This window comes from Porites lutea, chromosome 13, assembly GCF_958299795.1.
Source record: "Porites lutea chromosome 13, jaPorLute2.1, whole genome shotgun sequence".
In the NCBI taxonomy this organism is placed as follows: Eukaryota; Metazoa; Cnidaria; class Anthozoa; order Scleractinia; family Poritidae; genus Porites; species Porites lutea.
Genome location: NC_133213.1, coordinates 1,713,398 through 1,735,731, shown reverse-complemented (window position 1 = coordinate 1,735,731; position 22,334 = coordinate 1,713,398). Strand labels below are relative to the sequence as shown.

Genomic DNA, 22,334 nt, shown 5'->3' with positions numbered 1-22,334 from the left:
TAACATAAAAAACTACTAATAAAACAGAAGAAAATGTTTGTGTACTCATTCTTCACAATTTTTTACACTTTCATTGCCCATGCCAGAAAAAAATTACGCTTCAAACAAAAATAGCATACTTGTGATAGATTACCTCGATGATTTAATTTTGTTAGTCTCGATTTTCTACGAAAGTCAGTACAAAGGGAGCCTTTACGCAGCAGCAATATATTCTCAGAAAATATTCTCAGAGTTTTTCTAGTTAAAAATAACAACCGAAAAAAATCGGTTAACTTGAAATTAAATTTTTATGAAATATAAATAAAATTCATCTGTTACGCACGAGTTTTCGCTAATTGGTTAATTTTTAAGTCTTTCAACATACTATTAAGGCTCGTTAATTAAAATAAACTTAAAATTTAATCAAGCCTTAAAAATATGATACAAGTAAAATAAATAAATAAAATAATGTTTGATTTTGGGACACCATTTGCATGAATGCATATTTATCACGATATTTTTGTTTTTAAAGGCAGGAAGTGTGAGCAGAAAAATATCCATAAATTCCATGATGACGGTAGCGGTATAATTATTATTTCCGACATACTTTTATTAATCTCACTTACGTCAACTCCCCGAAATTTGTAAAATTCCTTGCGAAACTGTTTGCGCTGGCTAGACGTTTTTTAAAAAAAACAATAATTTTTCTCAAATATTAGATCCTGTCATGGTTAAAGTAATATCGTGTTTATATTTTTTTCATACTTTTAATGACAATCCTTCGCTTTGTTTGTAAATAAATTAGTGAAGAATGATCTCAAAAAACCAAATAGTTTCGTTTGTCATGCAAAACAGGGTTCGATTTTCTACCGCGGCGAGATAAAATGAATCACGTGATCGCCTTAAGCCAATTAGACACTAAAATCTGACATCTTGTCACTCAAAGGGAATTTTGTCCCCTGCCGACAGTGTTAACCGAAAGATCAAAGATATTCTTGTAGTGCTTTCCAAAGATGAGCGCTGGATCCAGAAAACAGCTTTGTTTATGGACACTTTAAGTGGAAATTGTTGCATCGCTACACCACTTTGGCGGTATAATTTGCGATTTCGCCTTTGCTTTTGATGGACGCTCATAACGTGACAACAGACCGCGGTGCCCGTCACTAACAGATGGCTAGTTTCAACCGCATTTTGCTGTGGTTTGTTTTAGTTGTTCATCAACTAGGCTTTTATCTCTTACTGCAAGTGGATGGCACAGTTATTAATATTTATTCATGGACAACGCCGAACACAGTTCTGGCCAATTTAAGTAGACCTGGTTGGACGAATCATGTTTTACACACACCGGAGCACGATGAACCGAGCGCGCTTCAGACTTTCTCTGTTGATTCAAGCAGTGGTTTAGTGCGTATGATTCGCAAACCAGACTGCAAGACTCTTCGGCATAATCCGTTTACAGTTTTTGTAGAAACAACATCTATATTTAATTCATCCGAAAGGACTTTAAGACCCATAAGTGTGACTGTTTCTGGAGAAAAATGTTTTCTAAACTTTCGTAGAACAGTGAAATCTACATCTCCTGTAGGAACACGCGTGTTTAGCCTTGGACGCATTTTTACTTACTGTGAAAGACTTTCTATTGATCCTGCTTCCTTGAAACTACGAAATAATCCCGAGAGGAGATTTTTCAGATTTGGCGCCAAATCGGATTATTTAGTTCTTCGAAAATCTTTACTTGAAGTTAAAGAAAATGTTTTAAAGCTCGATATCGTATCTGAATTTCCGGCGAGCAAATATGGAGGCAGAAACAAGCAAACCATTATTGCGCGAATCCAATTCTTTGTTGATGATAGCAAGGCTAATTTTTTCAACAAAGTGCGGCGATTTCGCCGGGCGATCCAATTCTCTCCTCCACGATTTTCCAGCACGGATTTAACAGCTCCGATTAGCGAGGATGCTCGCGTTGGAACAACAGTTACAACCATCCAGGCTCAAGATACGAACAATGGAAATGCTGGGAAAATTACGTACAGAATGGAAGCTAATCAAAATCTTCTCAGTCAAAGATTCTTCTCTATCAATTCTGATACCGGACTCATAAAGACCGTAAAGTCGTTGGACCGCGAGAGTATGTCTGAGCACTCTTTTAATGTTTATGCAGAATATGAAGAGCACAGGTCATTATATGCCTTAGCATATCTAAGAATTGTAGTGGGTGATATTAATGACAATGCCCCTAAATTTGAATCCCCATCTTACAGTACGGCTATAGCAGAGAATGTCTATGTTGGCTTTGTTGTGATTGATGTAAGAGCTGAAGACGATGATGAGGGAAAAAATGCTGACGTCCGTTATGCTATCACTAACTGGGTTGGAGTTAATCGAGTGTTCAAAATTGATGAAAGTCGTGGGGCTATCTTTGTTGATCGTCCACTTGATCGTGAAACTGTCCCACAGTACTCACTAACAATCCAGGCCAGCGATCAAGGTTCCCCACCCAAAACTGACCAAACAACTGTGCGGATAACAGTCACTGATGTCAATGACTGTGTACCCCAGTTTTCAAAAAAAGAATACAGGAAAGAAATACGGGAAGATGTCAAACCTGGTAATCTAGTTCTGACAATAAGCGCATCTGACAACGACACTGGTAGCAATGGAGAGGTGGAGTATAGCTTCACTAGTGGAAATGACCAAGGACTGTTTTCCATTAACCGTCTTAATGGACAGATCAAAGTAGTCAAATCTCTTGATTATGAGTACACTCCAGTTCATACACTTTTTGTGATGGCCCAGGACAAGGGAGAAACCCCAGAATACAATGAAACATCAGTGGAGATAGAACTGATCGATGTCAACGACAATGCTCCACAGTTCTCTAGTGCAGATTTTCAAGAAACAGTCTCTGAGCGTGAAAATGTGCAACACACTTTCACAAGAATACAGGCCTTTGATGATGACCAGGGCATCAATCAGCAGATAGTTTACAGTTTGGTTGGAACAAATTTACCATTTGGGATAAACAGCCAAACTGGAGATTTGTTTCTCACTAAGAAATTAGATCGGGAAACGCAAGATCGATATGTGTTTCGCGTCAAAGCGCAAGACAGAGGGACGCCACCTAAGAGTAGCCTAGCAAGTGTGACAGTTACTGTCGGTGATGTCAATGACAATCCCCCTAAGTTTTCAAAACCAGTTTATGAAGGATCAGTGGAGGAGAATGCCAAATTGGGGAGGACCATTCTTCAAGTGACTGCCACTGACCCAGATCTTACTCAGCGTGATCCGACATACAGACTTGATTCCCATCAACCGCGATGTTTTCGAATTTCTAGTCGTGGAGTGATAACATTAATCTGTCGCCTGGACTACAGCAAGAAAAAATTCTTTCTTCTGACCGTAAGAGCCAGGGATAATCTTTTAGAAAGCACTGCTATTGTGCGCATCAATATAACAGACTCAAATACACACCCACCAATTTTTAAGCAGCGCATTTACCAGAAACCGATAAGTGAAGCCACTGCCAAAGGTGTAAGGGTACTCTTTGTAAAAGCAACAGACGATGACCAAGGATCGAATGCTAAGCTCACTTATGCTTTTGAACGACCTCAGCGAGATTTTAACATTAATCCTAACACTGGTGAAATAACTGTTGCAAACTCCTTGGATCGGGAATCAACTCCTCAATACAGATTTGATGTAAGTGCAACTGATCATGGAAATCCACGATTAAAAGGAACTGCTAATGTGCATATTACAGTGACAGATGTGAATGATAACAAACCTCGATTCCTGCAGTCAAACTATGGAAAAGAAATTAAAGAGGATGTTAGACCAGGTACAAAGGTACTGGTGGTTTCTGCTGTGGATGATGACGATGGCTCCAATAAAGCTATCATATATTCATTTGCAAGAAATGGTAAGTGTAATGCTTAGTTTAACATCTGAGTTAGACTTGAAAGGTAAACATTACAGCATAAGTACGGTATGTGTAGAATTCAGTGAAATCAAGGAACGCATGTTCAAATGTGGTACTGTTAACTCTTTTGGTTTCAAGAGTGTTCAAAACCAATTTTTTTCTGTTCAAGAGAAATAGTTATGAGAATAAACAAAACAACCACTGAAGGGAAAATACTTTGATCTGATTTGATCTGAACAAATTCTCTCACTTAATTATTTAAGGGAAAGTATGGAGGTCACTAGAGGAGAATGCAATTGTATGATAACAACTGAACACACTAAGTTCTAAATGCCCGGTAGGAGCCTGGTTCTAGTTTATCGGACAACGTTGTTCTTGTTTTATGTTCTCATCATAAATAGGAATTCATCCATTTCACAGACACGCATGTTTAATTCAAGCGGCTATTCTTGCTAAAGAATGATGAGAGTTAACATAGAAAGAGAGCAACGTGGTCCGATAAACTAGTAGCAGGTTCCTATTGGGTATATAGAAATTAGTGTCCAGTCCTTATCGCATTACTGCATTCTTCTCTAGTCAGTGTAGAGAATTTGTATGTGGAGATTGGGGCTAAAAGCAAGAGGGTGCTGTAGCAGCACCCAGTGGCCTCTGGCACCTGAGTTTAGCTTCCAGGAGGAAGAATTCGTATGCTGGGAACCCTGGATCTCACAGGTTCAGAGCACGGGGCTCCCCCCTTTTTTTCTCACAACACAACCTTGTTTAAAGTTTTGAAGGTAGGAGTGTGCCCATTACATGTATGAATGCTTTTACCATATAAGATGTGGGCTGCAGTTAATGCTGTACAAGGAGATGAACTTTGAGCGCAATTTGTGGAGATTTCATTCACTTATACCTTCTTTAAACTGGCGTCTTAGAAAAGTGCTCTTTTGGTCTCCTCTTTTAGGTGATGGTGGAGGTGCTTTTCAGATTGATAGCACTCAAGGAGTCATCAGAACTTTACTAAGGCTTGATCGGGAAACCATCCCCTTGTATCAACTGACTGTAGTTGCCGCTGATAAGGGACGCCCTTCGTTGACCTCGTCAGTGAAAGTTAAAATCACATTGAAAGATGTGCGCGACAGCCCACCAAAATTTACAAAAGACCCTTACATTGTGTTCAAAAGAGAGGACATCAAGGAACGTTCTGATGTGGTTCAAGTTGAAGCTGTGTCCCAAGATGATGTTTCTCAAACAGGAAGATATCCCATTGTGTACAGCATTATTTCTGGCAATGACCCTCTGACATTTATCATTCAAAGGAATGGAATGATTCAGACCAAAACAAAATTGGACTATGAAAAAAGGTCTGAGTACATCCTTAAAGTCCGTGCCACATCATCGCCATACTTTGTGGAAACAATAGTGAATGTTACATTGATTGACGTCAATGATAACCCTCCAGTACTTCAGGATTTCGTTATGGTTATTAACGTTATTGGAGACAAGTTCCCCAAACAACCCTACTTCAAAATACCAGCCTACGATCCTGATGTCTCTGACCGTCTCACTTACGAAAGTACCCATATTGAACAAGGTGCCTGGGTGGCCCTCAACAGATCAACTGGAGAGCTACGTGTTAGTCCTACCTCACTGAACACTGGAAAAACCATCAATGTTGTTAAACTAAAAGTGAAGGTCTCTGATTCTGGATCCAACACTGCGACAGCACGTGGGCAAGTCATTGTGACATCTGTTACACCAGAGATGTTAAAGAATAGCTTGACGCTTGACATTTATGGCGAAACTATTCAGGAATTTTTTCATTCTTCTTACGTGCGACTGGTAAAAGCGATAGCTAATGTTATTTCCTGTGACCCTGACCAGCTTAAGTTTTTTCACATCACTTCCAAATTGTTAAAAGCGAAAAGACCAAGGGAAGATGATATTTCACAACTGAAGGTCTGGTTTGCCGTTTATAAACTTGACAGCATCCGCAACCGAGTTAGCTTTTACGACCCTGGGTATGTAAGGGATTTAATCTTTATCAATATGATGCAGATTTCAGAGGAAGCAAAGCTCAAGCTACTACCCTTTGAAGATAATCTTTGTGTGCAAGAGGTCTGTAACGGTGCATTGGTGACATCCAGGGTAGCTTGTATGGCATACGCAAACTACACTGGTGAATCCAACACTTACAGTTCAACAACTGTGGTTTTTCGATCAGTTGGTGTGCAAGAAAAATACAGATGTCCCTGTGCTCCATACTACCGTAGTCGCGACTGTGATAAGGTTTTAAATCTTTGCTACTCAAATCCTTGTCAAGACCAGGGGAAATGTGTGAGTGTGGAAGGAAATTACTCGTGTATTTGTAATCCTGGAAGAACTGGCAGAAACTGTGAAATTCAGATTTCAAAAAGTAAATGTCCCAGTGCCTCAAAAACGTTTGAGAATAATCTTAAGTTAAACCCATGTAGGAATGGTGGCAATTGCAAGGATAGTTCATCTGGCGGTTTTTCATGTGTTTGTCGCAAGGAGTATCCACAAGATGGAAAATTTTGTGAGTTGACTACACGTAGTTTCAAGAAGGGAACTTATGTTGCATTTCCAGGCAAGTATCTTTTGTATTCTGGATAATATTAACCCTTTGTTGGGATTTGTTTCCCTCAAATAGAAAATCATTTTCATGTTATACTGTATGTGTTGTTACCAGGGGGAAGAGGGGGGAGGGGGCGCTCCCATATAATAGTGCAGTGCAGGGGCGGATGCAGGATTTTTTTTAGGAGGAGGTGCACTCGTCTCTTGCTCTACTTCCACACCAATAAACCACATAGTTTTTTTTTGCAGAATACCAGTTGTATTAGAAAACCGCAGGTCATCTCGGGGGGGGGGGGGGGGGGGGTGCGCACCCCCTGCACCCTCCCCCTAGATCCGCCCCTGCAGTGCAGAGGTGCTGAGTTTTCAAAGAAAAATTATGAATTTAGCCATAACAGAAAACAAAAATCAGCAATACCATGAATGTGCTTTGGCATGTCAATACAGAGTAAGACAAATTTCTTTGGAAATAAATTCCGTCAATGTTCCTGACATGGTTGATCAAATGTTTCTCCCCAGCTTTAACACAAAGATGGCTATTGCACATTAAACTGGAGTTTACGACTACGGAACACAGTGGTTTGCTTCTATATAATGGTCGCTATGATGGCAAACATGACTTCATTGCTGTGCTGGTGATCAAAGGACAAGTGCAATTTAGGTTTTCTATCTTCTCTCAAACTATCGCCGTCACGTCAAATATCAATGGTGGGGTGGCAGATGGCCAGTGGCATAAGGTTGAAGTATCTTTTCTGAACAGGGTATGGAAGTTTTTATTGCTTTTAATTTCAAAATAACATGGTTTTACACATTTTTGTATGGACCGCCCTCTACAACCCAAAGATGCCAGAAATTCTCTTTTAAGGGGACACTTGGAAAAACCACTGTGGTGTCTGTATTTAAGGAAATTTGATTGAATTAAGACTGAGTTCTGCAAATGCAGCGCATTTCAAACCAGTTGGCTGTTTCAAAACTTGTACTTAATCACCATATTATATCCGGTTTTGTTCACGGTGACCAGTTATGTGATACTGTTATCTTTGTGGTGTTTAACCCATTGAAGCCTTTCATTTTAGGTAGGGAAGAAAAATGTTTCAGTCTCCCATGTCTGATTCATTTATTTTTTGTTTTCTGAAAACCAAATAGAATTAAATTAAATAAGTGGCATGAATTTTTAAAATAGAATATTATTGTAATGTGATCATACATTTTATTGCACATGCATGTACATTTTGCAAGAGAATAGGTACTAGCTTTTCGTATGTGAATGATAATTGTTGTACTCAAATTGATTTCAATAATGGTTGAAAAGAGCTTCTCTTAAGTGATGAATTATTCTTAGCATCAGTAGTAGTTAAGTACACTTTTTCTTAAGTATTATTTGCATATCTATTTCTAGACCTTCCCATGTGATATTTTCTAAAAGTGCATGCCTACAATTATTATTTATGCATATTGTTTATTTTATTAATTGGTTGAAATAAAATATTTTAACTTGCGGTTGTTAGCCACTGCTGCTTAAGTCTCCCCATGTCTGTGTGTGTTGACTGCCATATAACTCAACTACTGCGGAAATTCTTTACAAACATTAGCCAGTAGCAGCAAGGCTTATCTCCATTCGCTTTTTGATAAAATAACATTATCTATGCACATATGGCCAGTTCAGAGGTTATCATGCGTGAGGCAGTGTTTGTTTTCATTTGAACATGTTATGTTATTCTTGTTTTAAACCATGGTTACTTTGCATGGCTGTGTGTACAGATTATCTCTTAACTGCCCCTGAATCTAAACATTTTCTTGAATCTATACATTCTTTGGCTATTGACATGATTTCTTAAGGGGCCATTAGCTTAAAACAAAATATTAGTAAAAGCAAACAGATGATGGTAATAGCTATGTGGTCTCGTTTATAATATTATTAGAGTGTTTGTTTAGGATTATTAAAAAGTGGGCTTAGATGCTGGCTTGATAAGATATCAATGCAATTTTGCAGAATTCCTTTTGAATGACCTGTAATCCTTTAAGCTCTAAGAGCTAACAGCATCGTATTTCTGTCTTTAACATCACTGCATGCATAATCAACCTTGAAAGTCATAAAAGTAAACGGAATAATTACTGCTCTGTATGCGATTCAATGGATGTTAGACGTTGAAATTATAATAAGGTTGGGCAGTTAATGGGAAAGATGTTTTCGCTGAGACAATGGCCGGATGGTGTTTGAACCCATCAGGGGCACCCATCGAGAATATACTTTCAAAACCACTTAAACATAGCATTGTTGAACGTATTTTAGTATTTAAAAGGTAGATATAGGCATATTTTTATCCCCTAAAAATTTTTCATCTGTTCGGATTTCCTAGCCGAAAGTCTAGTGATCCGAAAGGTATAGGGATCAAAACTTACTTTTTGGAAAATTTCAGCTAGAAGAAAGGCTCCCGAAAATTCTAGGTGACCTTTTTAGGGTAAAAATCCGTTTAAAATGGGCAATTACACCATTTTTTAGATGTTCGAAAATCCTAGGAGAGGCAGGCAAGCAAGAAATTTTGCAACAAATGTTTCGAAAATTCTAGATCTCAAATCGTCTTCCGAACAGATATTTTTTTGAAAATTGACGTTGGGTGTGCCCCTGACCCATGGGACATACAATGCCGGTGGGTTACCCTAACAAACAGGGAGTCATGGTCAGCTACGTTGTATGATGGTCTTGTACGTGTTCTTCGAGCGCTGGTTGGTTTCCCTATGCTAGGGCTGGGTTGGTAAGGACACTACCATAATTATGTGGGCACTTATGCTGTATGTGTCATTGTGATCGTGAAGGGTGGGGCTTTTAATTAGTTTATTCTGGGATGGGTTGTAAAAACTAGTTCAATTTTGGAAGCAAGGACCAAAAAACAAAAAACAAAATATTCCTGACTGTAAAATCAACCTTGCGTCTTTTGTAAAAACTAGAGATGTTTGGCCTCAACAAAATTGATCCGCGGTATGAAGTTTCTAGTTCACAGTTAGTCTGGAGTAGCGTAATAGGACAGGAATTATTGATGCATAGCCCGGCTGAAATTGCAGTTGAACATGGATTTGAATTTCCGCCCTTGCCCCCTCACTCCTCTCCACTGCTGGTTGGTTCCTTGGACTGCATGAATCTTCAGTGTTCAAAGAATAACCATGGCGATCCTCAAAATTCGGAAAGGGGCGGCCGGGACACCTGCTAGTTATATAGAAACTATTACCTATACAACTGAGAATTCTTTTAAAAAAGTAATACAAAATTTCGCCGACGAAAGGGTGGCCGCGGTCCACTCAGTCGATCCGCCTAAATCCGCCTATTTTTTCATAAAACTAACTAAGATGATTTTGTTTTCTCCAGACTGGAATTATTATTGTGGATGACTGTAAACTTGCCGTAGCTGTGAAGTTTGGTACAAGAGTAGGATCGTTTTCTTGTGCGGCTGCGCAGAGAGTGGATCCCAAAGTTGAGGCAGATAACTACAAGTATGTAAAAACGATGGTTTCCAAGGCAACCATCAACCAATCACAAATAACGCGCTTCCACCCAAATGGTATAATTTTGAAGTTTCAACAAAGTCTTGGATAGTCCCGTTCTTTTGTCTAAATGGTGACAAGAAAACGGCTTAAATAAGCAGCTTATAACGGCGTTCTGTCGGCGAAACGTATGGGTCAGGTATAAAAACAACTAAGAATACCTCGTAAACTAAATACAAATTTTAAGTACTGCAGTGCTAGATGTCGGTTACGGAATCATCTGTAGGTTGGTATTACTTCCGGAAAAAGATGACTAAGCAACCTCATTCCCAGGTTCTCTCCTACCCGCCCTACGGAACGAGAGGGCGGTTAGGAGAGAACTCTGGCAACGAGGTTGATGACTAAGTAATCACTAACTTTTGGTGTTCATGTACATAGTTTACAATTTTTATAGCCTTGGAGAATAATAATGGGGGATATGTTACATTTAATTAGTTTACGCGTCGTTTCAAGGTTTTATAACTTGTGAGCCTTATTTTTGACGATTGTTGTTTGAAGGTCGTTGGATCTTACTGGCCCATTATTACTCGGTGGTTCTCTTCCACTACCAACAACCTTTCCTGTCCCGTACAAACATTTCACTGGCTGCATCGCAAATGTCGCCATCGATCACGTATTCCTCGACCTAAGTCGCCCAATGTATGTTAATGGCACTACAGCAGGATGCCCTGGGATGCAAACAGATCACTGCACAAGTAGACCGTGTCAGCGAGGGAACTGCTCCAGTATTTTGAAATCACATCGCTGTGATTGTCCGTCTGGCTATGGCGGTCGCTCTTGTCAAACAGGTATTTCTTTAGTTTTTTGGCTATTCACTCTTTTCACATAGACCATAATCTATCCTGTTTACCCCCTTCCCCCCCCCCCGAAATTTGCACAACCATTGTCTTCTATTTCTCTGTGATACCCAGAAGAATTGAAAACAATGGTTATGCAATATTTGGGGGGTGGGGAGGTAAACAAGGTGCATTATGGTCTATGTGATTATAGATCGCACGAGGGTAACACGAGAAGGGGAGAAGAGGCCTTCTCTCCTTCTTTCCCTTCGTGCGCGCGCGCGTCCTTGAAATTTCTCCCTTCGCCCTAGAAAAGAACAAGGGCCCGCTACGCAGGCTAGTATTTGTTACGATGTAAGATAAACCTAAATGCTGAGCAAAGGAAATGTATGGAGATAAGTCAGGAGAGATTGTATGTGGATCTTTGGCCTTAAAAGGTTAGAAGGGAAGGGTTTGTTTCCAATTCTTTTCTCGTTCTCCCTTCCTAAAAAAGTATTTTTTTTACTTATACTCAACATAACCCTAGTAGTTCTCCTGTTATACGTGCATGTTTCTAATAAATTGGTTAATAATTTTATCATTTTTCATAGCTGTGAAGTATACCCAGCGTTTTCTGAGTCAGAGCTATATACGGATGCCTTACAACTCAAAGGTCAATCTACCGTGGAAATTCTCTCTCCGGTTTAGAACGGCAGTACATTCTGGGACCTTGGTGGAAACTTCTTTTAAATCTTCTGTTTCATCCTTACTTGAGGTGAGTAGCGAATTAGGCCGAAAAAAAGGAAGCAGGAAAAAACTTGTCAGACATTTTGATTTAAATCATTAGCTTCGCCAAAATGTGCCGTATGCCGTATTTCCGCAGCATTTGCGTCATATTACTGTGGGCTCGGGCAGTGCGTTCGCTTTAGACATGCGATGATATGTACCGGAACCGTGCCCGAATTCTAGAGTGGGTACTTGAAAAAAAGGTGTGTTCACATTAGTGCCCAGCGAGTATCGTCCTCGGGCACTGACCCCGGGCACCAAGTGTGAATGCACCCACAGGGTCTCAAAATAACTGAGAAATGAAGGTATTCCGTTTACACTGCAAGCAGGTAGACCTTGAGCTGGCTCGGATGACCACGTCGAAAAATGGCGGCCCCCCGTCTCCAGCTGGAGACTTGAAAATAGTGTCCTCAATTAGCACTTCCTTGCTAAATACATTGACACTCGTAGAAAGTGCATTTTTTAAAAAATCCAAGTTAAAATCAATGATCGGTACATCACGTACATAACTACAAATTATAAACACCATCGTCAATCACGAGGGTCGTTAATAGGTTTTTTTCGGAATCCGGGATTTCTCTTTCTTCGGGCTTGGGATTCGGGATTCTAAAGCAAAATCGGGGCGAGATTCGGGATTGGAAGTTTGCGCGGGAGATGCGATGCCAAAACCAACCGTCGGGATTACGGGATTGAAAAACCCTACCTCGTGGCTCAGTATGTCATTCTATTTTCTCTCTCTCCTGTAGGTGGTGAATGGAAAAGTGTCTTACAACTACAACGAGCTTCTAGTTGTTCAGGTCCCCCACATAGCAGTCAACGATACCAAATGGCATCATGTAGAAATCCTATGGACGTACAATTCACTTATCATTACCGTGGATTACATCTATCAAGTTTCGGCACAAACTTCGTATGGTGCCGACCTAGGGGAGGTTAAACAGTTTTTCATTGGAGCGAGGAACAATTCTACCGCATCCGCAGTTTATGGTGGATTTAGAGGCTGTATGCAAGGTCTGTGATTGGAGGATAGAAAGACAAAGAATTACGGTCGTTTCGCTGTAGAATGGAGTCGTTTCGCTATATAATGGAGTTGTTTCGCTGTATAATGGAGTCGTTTCGCTGTATAATGGAGTCGTTTCGCTATATAATGGAGTTGTTTCGCTGTATAATGGAGTCGTTTCGCTGTATAATGGAGTCGTTTCACTATATAATGGAGTCGTTTCGCTGTATAATGGAGTCGTTTCGCTATATAATGGAGTCGTTTCGCTGTATAACGGAGTCGTTTCGCTGTATAATGGAGTCGTTTCGCTATATAATGAAGTCGTTTCGCTGTATAATGGAGTCGTTTCGCGGCATCATAAAGTCGATTCGTTGCAACAACTTTTTGTATTAAACAGGTTAAAGCAATTTAGAATAGAATGAACTACAAGCGGGTAATACCGAGTTAAGTTAGCGAAACGACATTGCAGCTTTGCAGCGAATCGAATTCTTTAGTTGGCCCAACCTTTCACGTTTCATCCGTGTTCCTTCTTGCCATCCTTTGCAACAGACGACGGGAAACAATTTCAATGCCAAAATATATTCTTAAATAATATCTGGACCACTGGATTTGGAATTCAATTTATGCGTAAACGTCATAGCATTTTTAAAAAGATAGCAAGTGGCATGACATGAGTCACTTAACTGTAGTCCCAGGCTAACCGCTTGAATGGATTCTGACTACTGCTGTTCTTATGTCCTCAGGGGTTTCTGTAGGGACGAGAGAGATGAACATCAACCAAGGCCAGAGCCACAATATAGCTTCTGGCTGTGAAAGCCAAATGCCAACCCACTGCTCTTCAAATCCGTGTCCTTCCTACAGCACGTGCAAGGATACATTCGATTCATACGAGTGTGTGTGTCCGTCAGGGTATGTTGGCAGGCATTGTGTGGATGTATGTTCTCTTAAGCCATGTCGCCATGGGCAGTGCATAAGGATTGGTTCAGGAAGAGGATTTAAGTGTGTTTGCCCCAGACAGTACACAGGTGAGTAAGACGTTACCATTGGTTTTTTTGCCGCCTGGATTTTTGACGCGCGGTAACAAATTCTGCCAAACGTAAAGTAGACTAGAGTAGTCCCCATTTTTCCTCAGGGATAGTAGAGCGAGCGAAACGCGAGCGCGCGTTAAATCACCCCACGCGAGAAAGGCGAGACGCGGCGGGGAGAGAGAGAAATGTTGTTGGATCGTAAGGTCCCTAATGTGCTGGTGTTGGAACACTGAAATGGCTAGCCTGCGAGCAAGCTCTCCATTTGGGGGATATCGTGAAAAGTACACGCGCGAGAGGCACGCGAGAGGAGACGCGACTGCGGGGGGCGGGGAAGAGAAAGGGAGAGCTTGCAACCATCTCTCATAAAATTTCATTTCCACCCCGGAAACCCCGGGACATTGTAAAGCGTGAAAATTGTCACCACAGACAAAATTTCCGGAACGTCATTTTTCAGCCAATGGTATTTCCCTTTGTCTGGGCGAAGTACAAATGAAAATTTGAAAGGGATGGTTGCAAGCTCTCCTTTCGCCGGTCCCTCGCGGCTTCGCCGCTCGCTCGCGCGTTCGCGCACGGCTCGCTTCGCTCGCTCAAATAGGAGAGCTTGCTCGCAGGCTATGAAATGGCCTGTTACTCTGAAGTATTTAAACAACACTGTCACTAAATCGAAACTGCTCTAAATATTTTTTTTAGGTGAATATTGTGAGGTTCTAAAAGAGACTCCTTGTCAAGATGGATTGTTTGGGGACCCAAATATTGGAATCTGTGGACCATGTATGTGTGATGTTGGAATGAACCTTAGTCCTGTATGTAACAAGACAACTGGAGAATGTTACTGCAATGTAAGTACCGTAAGTTCCGACGTTGTGTGACGCTGAAATAATTATTCAAACTTTATTTTTGCGTGCATTGTATGCACTCATATGCAGAGACTGCAAAAAATATATTATATACAGTCGAGCCACTTGTTAGGGAAACCTTCGCAACATGGACACATTTCTATCACAAAGAGTTCCACTGATCCTGAGGATACAAAACTTCAGTCATATCTGAAAATAGCCAGTTGAGATCTTTGTCGAGGACGGAGAATAGACACTCCGTAAAGCACGGTTATTTTCATTTAAAGAGGTTAAGCCCTCTCCCGATCGCAAAGCTTCTAACTTTTGTTAACTTGTCTGCGCCCAGTCACCACGACATTCTCCGTAAAACCACATAGCAGAATGGCGACGGCTATTACCTTTTCCTGCCAAAATGTCGCTGGTTCACGCGTGCGCCCTACCTAGTATTGAGAAAAACTAATCCTCGTAGTCATCCTCGGTTTAAAATCAAAGGTTCTCTAATAAAAGAAGAAATATCGTCCCAAAACAGTCCCATAATGCACTTCGACACAACACCAACCCAATGTCACGCCGCGTGCAACCGTAGTCTGACAGTACAATTTTACAATGCTGTCTTCATTGAATACTGACGTCCACCAACGTGTTTTTTTGTAGCGAAAACACTACCGCAAATTTTTGAGCTACAGCTATTCATTGAGCGACAAGAAGACACCTGTTTACAGCGATGAATGTTATAAGTGTGACTGTGAAGATATTGGTAGCACAGGAGAGTACTGTGCAGTAAAGAATGGACAGTGTCCTTGTCAAAAAGGTAAAGGTGGAGCCAAAGATGTGGTCGGACGGCGATGTGATACTTGTCAAGATAGACAAGGTGAAATCATCAGGGCAAGAGGATGTGTTGGTGAGTGCGCTTAGGGCTCTGAGAGAGGCTCTTTGAGCCTCTTAAATCGAAAGTGAATTAAAAAACAAACAAAAAAACGATAACGTGAGATAGTGTTTTGCAGTAAAACGAAGAAGTGCCTCGAAATGCTTTTGGTTCAATGGAACAACAACGAAATGGAAAGAGTTAAGATAACGAAGATCACCCCTCGAACTTGAAAATTTCAGATATCCTTTTTAAGACGCCGAAACCGTAACATCTCTTGGAATTACATTGTTATGAAAACCCCAGGTTCTGTCTTTTTAGTACGTACGGCAAATCTCCTGAAAGTAGACTGAATCCCTTGGAATTATAAGGCTCATTTCTTAAGACAGTTCATGTTATGTTCTAGTTATAAACACTTCCTGCCCAAGAGCGTTTGCAGAGGACATATGGTGGCGTAAGGCAGATTTTGGTAAATTATCTGAAGAAAACTGTCCGTTTGGATCTACAGGTAATTATGTTTTTATATTTTGTTTAGAAAAGGTACTCAGAATATACTTAGAGTCGAAACGCTATCCTATGAAAATGTGCGGACTGCCTTTTTTGGATATTTAATCAATCAACGGGTGACGCAAGTGGCCTGAACTGGCAAAATTGCCTCATTTCGAACGAACTTGTCGCGTGGTTGTTGTGTAAAACCGTCTGGTACAGCAGGGCATATGGGTGGGGGGGGGGGGGGGGGCGGCGGTGGGGTGATCCCTTTGGTGTGGTCGGGACAGGGACCTATACGGGGCAACGTGATTTTTGGCAGCTGTTAACAGAGCTGAGCTGTTAAAGTGTCACCTCTACTTTTAGTGAAGCTAGGAAAAGAATAAATTATTATGTTCTGTATATTCTGCATGCTTCTGACTAAGATATGAATGTTTTTTTTTTTAGGCAAAGCCTCTCGCTTTTGTGATAAGGATGATGGATGGCAGAAACCAAGCTTAGTAGAATGTGTTTCCAACTCATTCTTGGAGTTACAGAAGCAGGTAAACGAAATGAATTACAGTGCATTAATTTTTTCTATTTTCCTGTCCCACTCATGCTTAGACAATTTCTCATCGTCAAAATCCTGTAAATCGAGTCTCGAAAGTAACCTTTAGCTTCCCTTATAGTGATTCTTCTTTTGAAATTTGCAACTTAAGTTACAAAAAGGGAACTCGAGCCGAAATGCGTCCCGCAATCGTTTCTGGGAACGCGCCCGTCGGCTATTGGCCATATTTTTTTCCTGTCCTTAGTAACAATCCCAGAAATCTTAGCGAAAGTAAGCTCGCCCCAGTTTTTTCTCGTTATTTAAGTAGCGGATTGAACCGATTCGCTTTAGTCTATAAGCAAATTGAACTCCTTTTCCTTCATGAATGTTTTAATTCCCCAAAGAAGCCCTGCAAGTAGAGGCTACCTTTTCACGATGTGTTTCTTTTCGCGCGTCAATAAAACCTTTTCCTAGTCCTATTGTCTTCTAAATTAACCTTGCTTAATTGAGTGTAAACAATGTTTTTCTCTTTCTCTTTAGTTGGCAAACTTGACATCTGGCCTGGTGAATTGGGATACAGATTTTGCCCTTGGCGTAGCCAACAGAATAGAACTCGCAATAACACTGTCACCGCGGTTATATGCCAAAGACGTTGAAATCGCTCTCAAGATTATAACAACCCTGTTTGATTATGAGAGTCAACAGAATTCCAGCACGCTTGTATCCGCAAGGACAAATGAGTTTGCTAAGGTACACGGCAATCATTTTTATCAACCTGCTTATTCTCTATACAGTTCTCTAGTTTTCTTAGGGAGAATTTGACAATTTGTGGTGTAGGCGTTTTACCAAACCATTGTCATCAGTTGCTTCAACCCTTAATTTCCGAGAGAGACGAAAATCAATTTTCTCCTAACAATATCAATTCATAATCAAGAGAAAATGTTGTGAGAATATATAAAGTAATCACTCCATGGAAAACGCTTTGATCTTAAAAATAATTCTCCCATTTAATTCATTAAGGAAATGTATGGAAATCAGTCTTGAGAATTTGTATTTGGATATTGGGGCTTAAAGAGTTAAGCAGCTCAGTATTAGTCCTAGCCTGTTGTAGGCGTTCAGATAGAGAACGGGGCAAAGAAAAGTAAACAGGAAAAACAACGAGGAGGGGGGGTAGTGGGGTTGGGATATAGGGCGAAAGAACTCCGTTCCCTTCTCTCCCTTTATCTTTCTTCGTTTTTTTTAACCTCTGGCGCTTTTCATTTCGCGCCACTCTCCACTATCTAAACCAGTGACGGATCCAGGGGGCCCTGGGGGGCCCGCCACTCCTTATTTTTAGACCAAACTGAAGCCCGAAGGGCCGAAAAAAAGTTGCTTTGGAGACTGTGAGCGCCTGGAACAGACTATACCTACAACAACCCACTTTGCAGACCAGCTTTCTACCAGTTTAGTTAACTAAGTGAAAAAGTCATTAACAACGTTAATTGGTATTAACACTGCTTACAAGTCTAAACTGATGATTAGAATGAACAGGGACGGTTCCAAAAAATTCAGATTGATGGTGGGGAGACTTGCCCGCTACATATAGGTACTATTTATTTATTGGTTAAAGAACTGTGAGCGCATCTGTGCCGAAAAGTGAACACTCTACAAGGAGGTTTTATTCAGAATTCTTTCACTTTTAACACAATTTCAGATTTTGATTTGATTTGTTTTCACAGGTCCTGCTTCAGTCTGCCAGTATGCTTTTCAGTTCTGATAACAAGGATGTGTGGGATTATGTGCAACAGGTAAATGGATTTTAGGAAAAACCTTTCTTTTGTAGAACTGTTTTCTAGTAAAGCCAGGAAGGATTTGGTTTTCAGAAATAGGAAGGGTGAAGGAACTTCATCCTACCTTTTTTTTAGAATTGCCCCCCCGCCATAAATTTTACAGGTTGTGAAATTGAGCGAAACGACCAGGCCCTAAATGCGCATTATTTAATTTTTATGTCTGCAAATCACACTGTTAGCTAGAAAGATCTTTCAGTTGTTTTTAGTAGCATTGCTCTTGCTTATTTAAGTGATTGCGGAATTGAACCAGCGTGGAGGTTTTGTTTTTTGCACTTAACAGTATTTTTCCAATTTTTTTCCTCAGCATTCTGCAGGGACGGCTGCTCTCCTTCAGCAGATGGAAAACTTCAGTGGTAACCTCGCAAGTAGCCTGCCTTACCTCAAGAGAAAATCACATCGAGCCAGACGCGATACAGACAAAGTTATCCTTCCCTACACGATACTCACTCCAAACATTGGTAAACAAACATGTTGATAAATGAAACGTTCTATTGAGTTGTTATACAAACTTGCTTCATGGAAAAGCAGGGCAAAACAGAAATATTTATCTGAAGTAAATTCTGATTCAGGCTCAAGAAAACTCTGAGGAGAGCTTACCTAGGAAATGATTCTGAGCATTTTGAAAAGTATTTTGTCAGACGTTTTTTTATTCTGTGGACTTTAGTTGCTGATCGTTACATCCTCGAGACCCAGAGTTAAACGTTTCACATTGCACGGAAGTGTAAAATTTTATTCATATCTTTAGCCCATTTCTCGTGTGTATGGCCTGCTAAAAACGAGAAGACGAAACGGAAGTGAGGAACTTTTCGTGAGAAAATCAATTAGAAATATAGCCTGTTCTGTTATTTGCTTTCTAGTTATGGAACTGCATCCGGTGTTTGTAAGTGGTTTTGAAGGATTTTCATACCCAGTAAAAAGTGACCTTTATAGCGATGGACAGTACAAAATCTGGCGTAATATCTCCAGCAGGGTCGACATCCCCAAGACGTTCTTCAAAGATGTGAAAGGTGAGACAGAGTTATCGATCCTAAAGATCTCTTTCAACCGTTAATCAAACTGAAACTCAGGAGATCTTGTTCATTGCATTGTTATATTCGAATCTAAATATCTCATTATTATCCTCAGGAGTAATCTTGAGAAACAATTCACAAAAAATGTAACAAGGGTAAGGGATTCTTTGAAGAAAGCGAAGAACAGATTATGAATCTTAGGGCTAGGCTTGGTATGGCGGGCTTCAAAGCAGTTAAGAGCGATAGAAGTAATATATCTTTCTTCTCAACCAGGATTTTAATATGGCTGGTATCATAGAAATTGTGAGGGGTAGAAGTAATATGATAACTTTCTTTTCACCCGGCCGTTTCGTATCGCGGGTTTCACAGATGTTTTTGGGGGTAGAAGTAATATGATATCTTTCTTTTTACCCAGGAATAGACAACGATTTAGGAATTGGTTTTATGATAATTCGAAACATCGGAGACTTGCTTCCCAAGTCATTCGACGCTAAAATAAGGTGAGTACCTGCCTTTTCCCTTAACGTTTAGATAAAATGGTCTTGAAACTGTAGCCAACAATTAGTTACTCAGCTTGTTGTAAAACGTAACAAGTCAGCTTATGAGGAACCTCTTTATTTGGATTTTGAAGAGTGAGATTCTACAGGGTGCGATTTGCGAGCGTGAAGAGAAGCAAGCTGCGAGTTTTTCCCCACTTTAGAAACTTTAGAGAGAATGGGTACAAACTTTGTGTGCAGTGATTTCTGGGATTGACCAAGCGTTAGTTATGATTGGTCGATGGTATCCAAGGCAACCGTTAACCAATCATAAGTAATGCCTGTCCTCCCAAACGATCCCAGGAATCTTTGTGCCGAAAGCTTGTACCCATTCCCCTTATAGTGTGGGGAATTGGAGAGAGACTGGAGCCCACCAGCCACCAGCCTTCCGCGCGGGCGTTTTTAGTGGAGCTGTATGCGGGCATAAGAACGCAGGCGTGGAAATCGAGGAGTCCATAAACAGACAGATAGAACAACAGACTGACTGACAGCAGACAGACAGATGATACATATGTCTATAATTGACCCGGTTACTTAGAGAGGCTAAGCGATCCTCAAATTGTGAAAAACCGTTTGCTAATTAGGCTCGATTTCCGCCCCTTTCTCGGTCCTCCCCTGGGAAGGAGCGCGGGCTCATTTCCCAAGCAGCGGCTGGTAATCGAGCCTATTTGCTAATCTGTTGTCGCATTGGTACCTTTTCAGGGACACAAAGTACAATGTAGAAGTCACCTCTGATGTGATAACTGTTAATCTTCCGCAAATGGAGAGTATGTCTCTGAACGACCCAGTTCAAATCTTCTTCGCTAACCGTCTGGTACGTATTATGGTTCTGCTGATTAAATTTTTGTTTTCAATGCTAAAGAGATATATCTTTGGACGGACACCATTGCAACTGGCACAGTGTACGGTTAAGTGAGGTGGGGAGTTGTTCGTCTGATAGGCAGTGAAGGAAAAGAATGACGGCTGGGGAGTTCAACTCTAGGTGTCCGTTGCGAGAGAGATGACTGTGTTGCGGAGCTTAACCCCGTAACCATCAATATCTACATACAAATTCTCCCAACTGTTCTCCATACATTTCCTTCCAGATTTAGTTGAGAGAATTTGATAAAAATTCAAAGAACTTTGTAATGAGAAAATGATTTTGTTAGGTTAAATTGCCGTTACATAAGGCAGTTGTTTAAGCAATTTGATAGCTGTAAGGAAGCTCTTATCTTTTAAATATTGCGAATTTGATAGCTCTGTATAATAGCACTCAGCTTGTTCCATTCGTAGAGATAGTGGAGTCGGGGCGTTCCCTCCCCCCCCCCCCCCCCCCCCCCGCCCTCTACCCTCCTAGCTTATGTGAACTCCTGGAACAGTCTAAATAGCACCGTCCAATGCAGTGTTTTCATAACTACTAAGGTTATACCAATCTTCGAAACTTACCGACTTTTCTTAATTCTAGGTCAATCGTTCGTCGTATATTTGCGTTCACTGGAATTATTCAGTACCGTAAGTATAAATATACCAAACCAAACACAGTTACTATTTCAAGAAAGTGAGGTTGCATCTTATATTGTCTATAGACTTAAAAGTTAGAGCCCTATATCGCGTGGTGTTGCGCTGCATGTCTTGACGTTTGTAGTGAAATTGGGTGGTTTCACATTGACGAAGAAAATATATTTTTATGGGATCCTGGGTTCATGGGTGTTAGCTACGCTGAGATGATGAAGTCCAACAAGGTTGAAAAGCTGTCAATATATGTCAGCATTTTGACTCACTATGTTCTGGTAGAAGATGGGGCGCGCATGCGTAGTCCACTGACTATGTCTCATATTATTTGTTACAGGAACACCAGAGGAGGCGGATGGTCACGTGATGGTTGTGAGTTGAAGTCGTCAAACATCAGCCATACAGTGTGCGCATGTAAACACATGACAGCTTTTGCAGTGCTATCGGATTTGAACCTCCAGGTAAGGCCGCAGTAGTTGGTAATAACTGATTAAAGCTTCTTTTTAACTCTCCTAAGTCAAATGACTGGGTTGACACGCGCTGGCACCGTCATGCCCCTATCACTTCACGTTCTATCCACGTGCAATAGTAGACAACATTCTGCTTGTGGACTTTTGCAAGAAACAGTTCTGCTGGTTGTGCTGTGACCATATACAAGTTACTAATTGCGCGGGATATGCTGGGAACAGTTGCCTTAATAAAGAAACCTTCATGTCGTGCCTGTGATGTTAAAATGCTTCATTTTATTACAGTATCCCGAAGAGGCGGCTTTTGCCATGCAGTTGGTAACTTACGTTGGGATCGCTGTGTCACTCTTCCTGTTACTCGTTGCTTTTATTCTCTTCATATTAATAAGGTAAGTCTCGTAGAGCCACCGCCGTGGACAAAAGAAAGTTTGAGCCGTAGTTATTTAAGTTCAATAGTAGAGAGCTATGAAAAGCGCTTGTGCAACTTTAAATGTGCCTGCGCACTCTGAAGTCGTTTTCAATCCGATCGTTTTGCTACAAAGTCGTTTCACTGCATAGTGAAGTCGATTCGCTGTATCATGTCCGGGTGGCGCTGAAATTGTCTTTTTGTATGCGAAACCGTTTAAAAGACACTTAAAATTAACTACAAACGGATAATACTAACGAGTTAATTACCATTTCACTGACTTAATCATCGAAAATTAAATGAA

At 40.7% G+C, this 22,334-nt stretch overlaps 2 protein-coding genes across 3 annotated transcripts in view; both read left to right on the top strand.

The window, feature by feature from the left end:
* Positions 1 to 924: 924 nt before the first annotated feature.
* On the top strand, positions 925 to 10,061 carry LOC140923559 (cadherin EGF LAG seven-pass G-type receptor 2-like). The gene is made up of 4 exons (XM_073373632.1): positions 925 to 3,898; positions 4,842 to 6,485; positions 6,989 to 7,230; positions 9,834 to 10,061. The coding sequence occupies exons 1-4, from the start codon at positions 1,150 to 1,152 to the stop codon at positions 10,059 to 10,061; spliced, it is 4,863 nt and encodes a 1,620-aa protein (XP_073229733.1). The 5' UTR covers positions 925 to 1,149.
* A 452-nt stretch (positions 10,062 to 10,513) lies between these two features.
* LOC140923293 (cadherin EGF LAG seven-pass G-type receptor 1-like) overlaps positions 10,514 to 22,334 on the top strand; it is a 30,095-nt gene continuing 18,274 nt past the window's right edge. For both annotated transcript variants that reach the window (XM_073373388.1, XM_073373387.1), the window contains exons 1-17: positions 10,514 to 10,797; positions 11,376 to 11,539; positions 12,297 to 12,561; positions 13,294 to 13,575; positions 14,269 to 14,417; positions 15,069 to 15,315; positions 15,686 to 15,787; positions 16,213 to 16,307; positions 16,832 to 17,041; positions 18,010 to 18,078; positions 18,425 to 18,578; positions 18,978 to 19,127; positions 19,546 to 19,630; positions 20,369 to 20,480; positions 21,111 to 21,157; positions 21,495 to 21,618; positions 21,910 to 22,013. In XM_073373388.1, the coding sequence (XP_073229489.1) occupies positions 10,647 to 10,797; positions 11,376 to 11,539; positions 12,297 to 12,561; positions 13,294 to 13,575; positions 14,269 to 14,417; positions 15,069 to 15,315; positions 15,686 to 15,787; positions 16,213 to 16,307; positions 16,832 to 17,041; positions 18,010 to 18,078; positions 18,425 to 18,578; positions 18,978 to 19,127; positions 19,546 to 19,630; positions 20,369 to 20,480; positions 21,111 to 21,157; positions 21,495 to 21,618; positions 21,910 to 22,013 (2,510 nt within the window). In that variant the 5' untranslated portion in view covers positions 10,514 to 10,646. The remainder of the gene's footprint in view (positions 10,798 to 11,375; positions 11,540 to 12,296; positions 12,562 to 13,293; positions 13,576 to 14,268; positions 14,418 to 15,068; positions 15,316 to 15,685; positions 15,788 to 16,212; positions 16,308 to 16,831; positions 17,042 to 18,009; positions 18,079 to 18,424; positions 18,579 to 18,977; positions 19,128 to 19,545; positions 19,631 to 20,368; positions 20,481 to 21,110; positions 21,158 to 21,494; positions 21,619 to 21,909; positions 22,014 to 22,334) is intronic.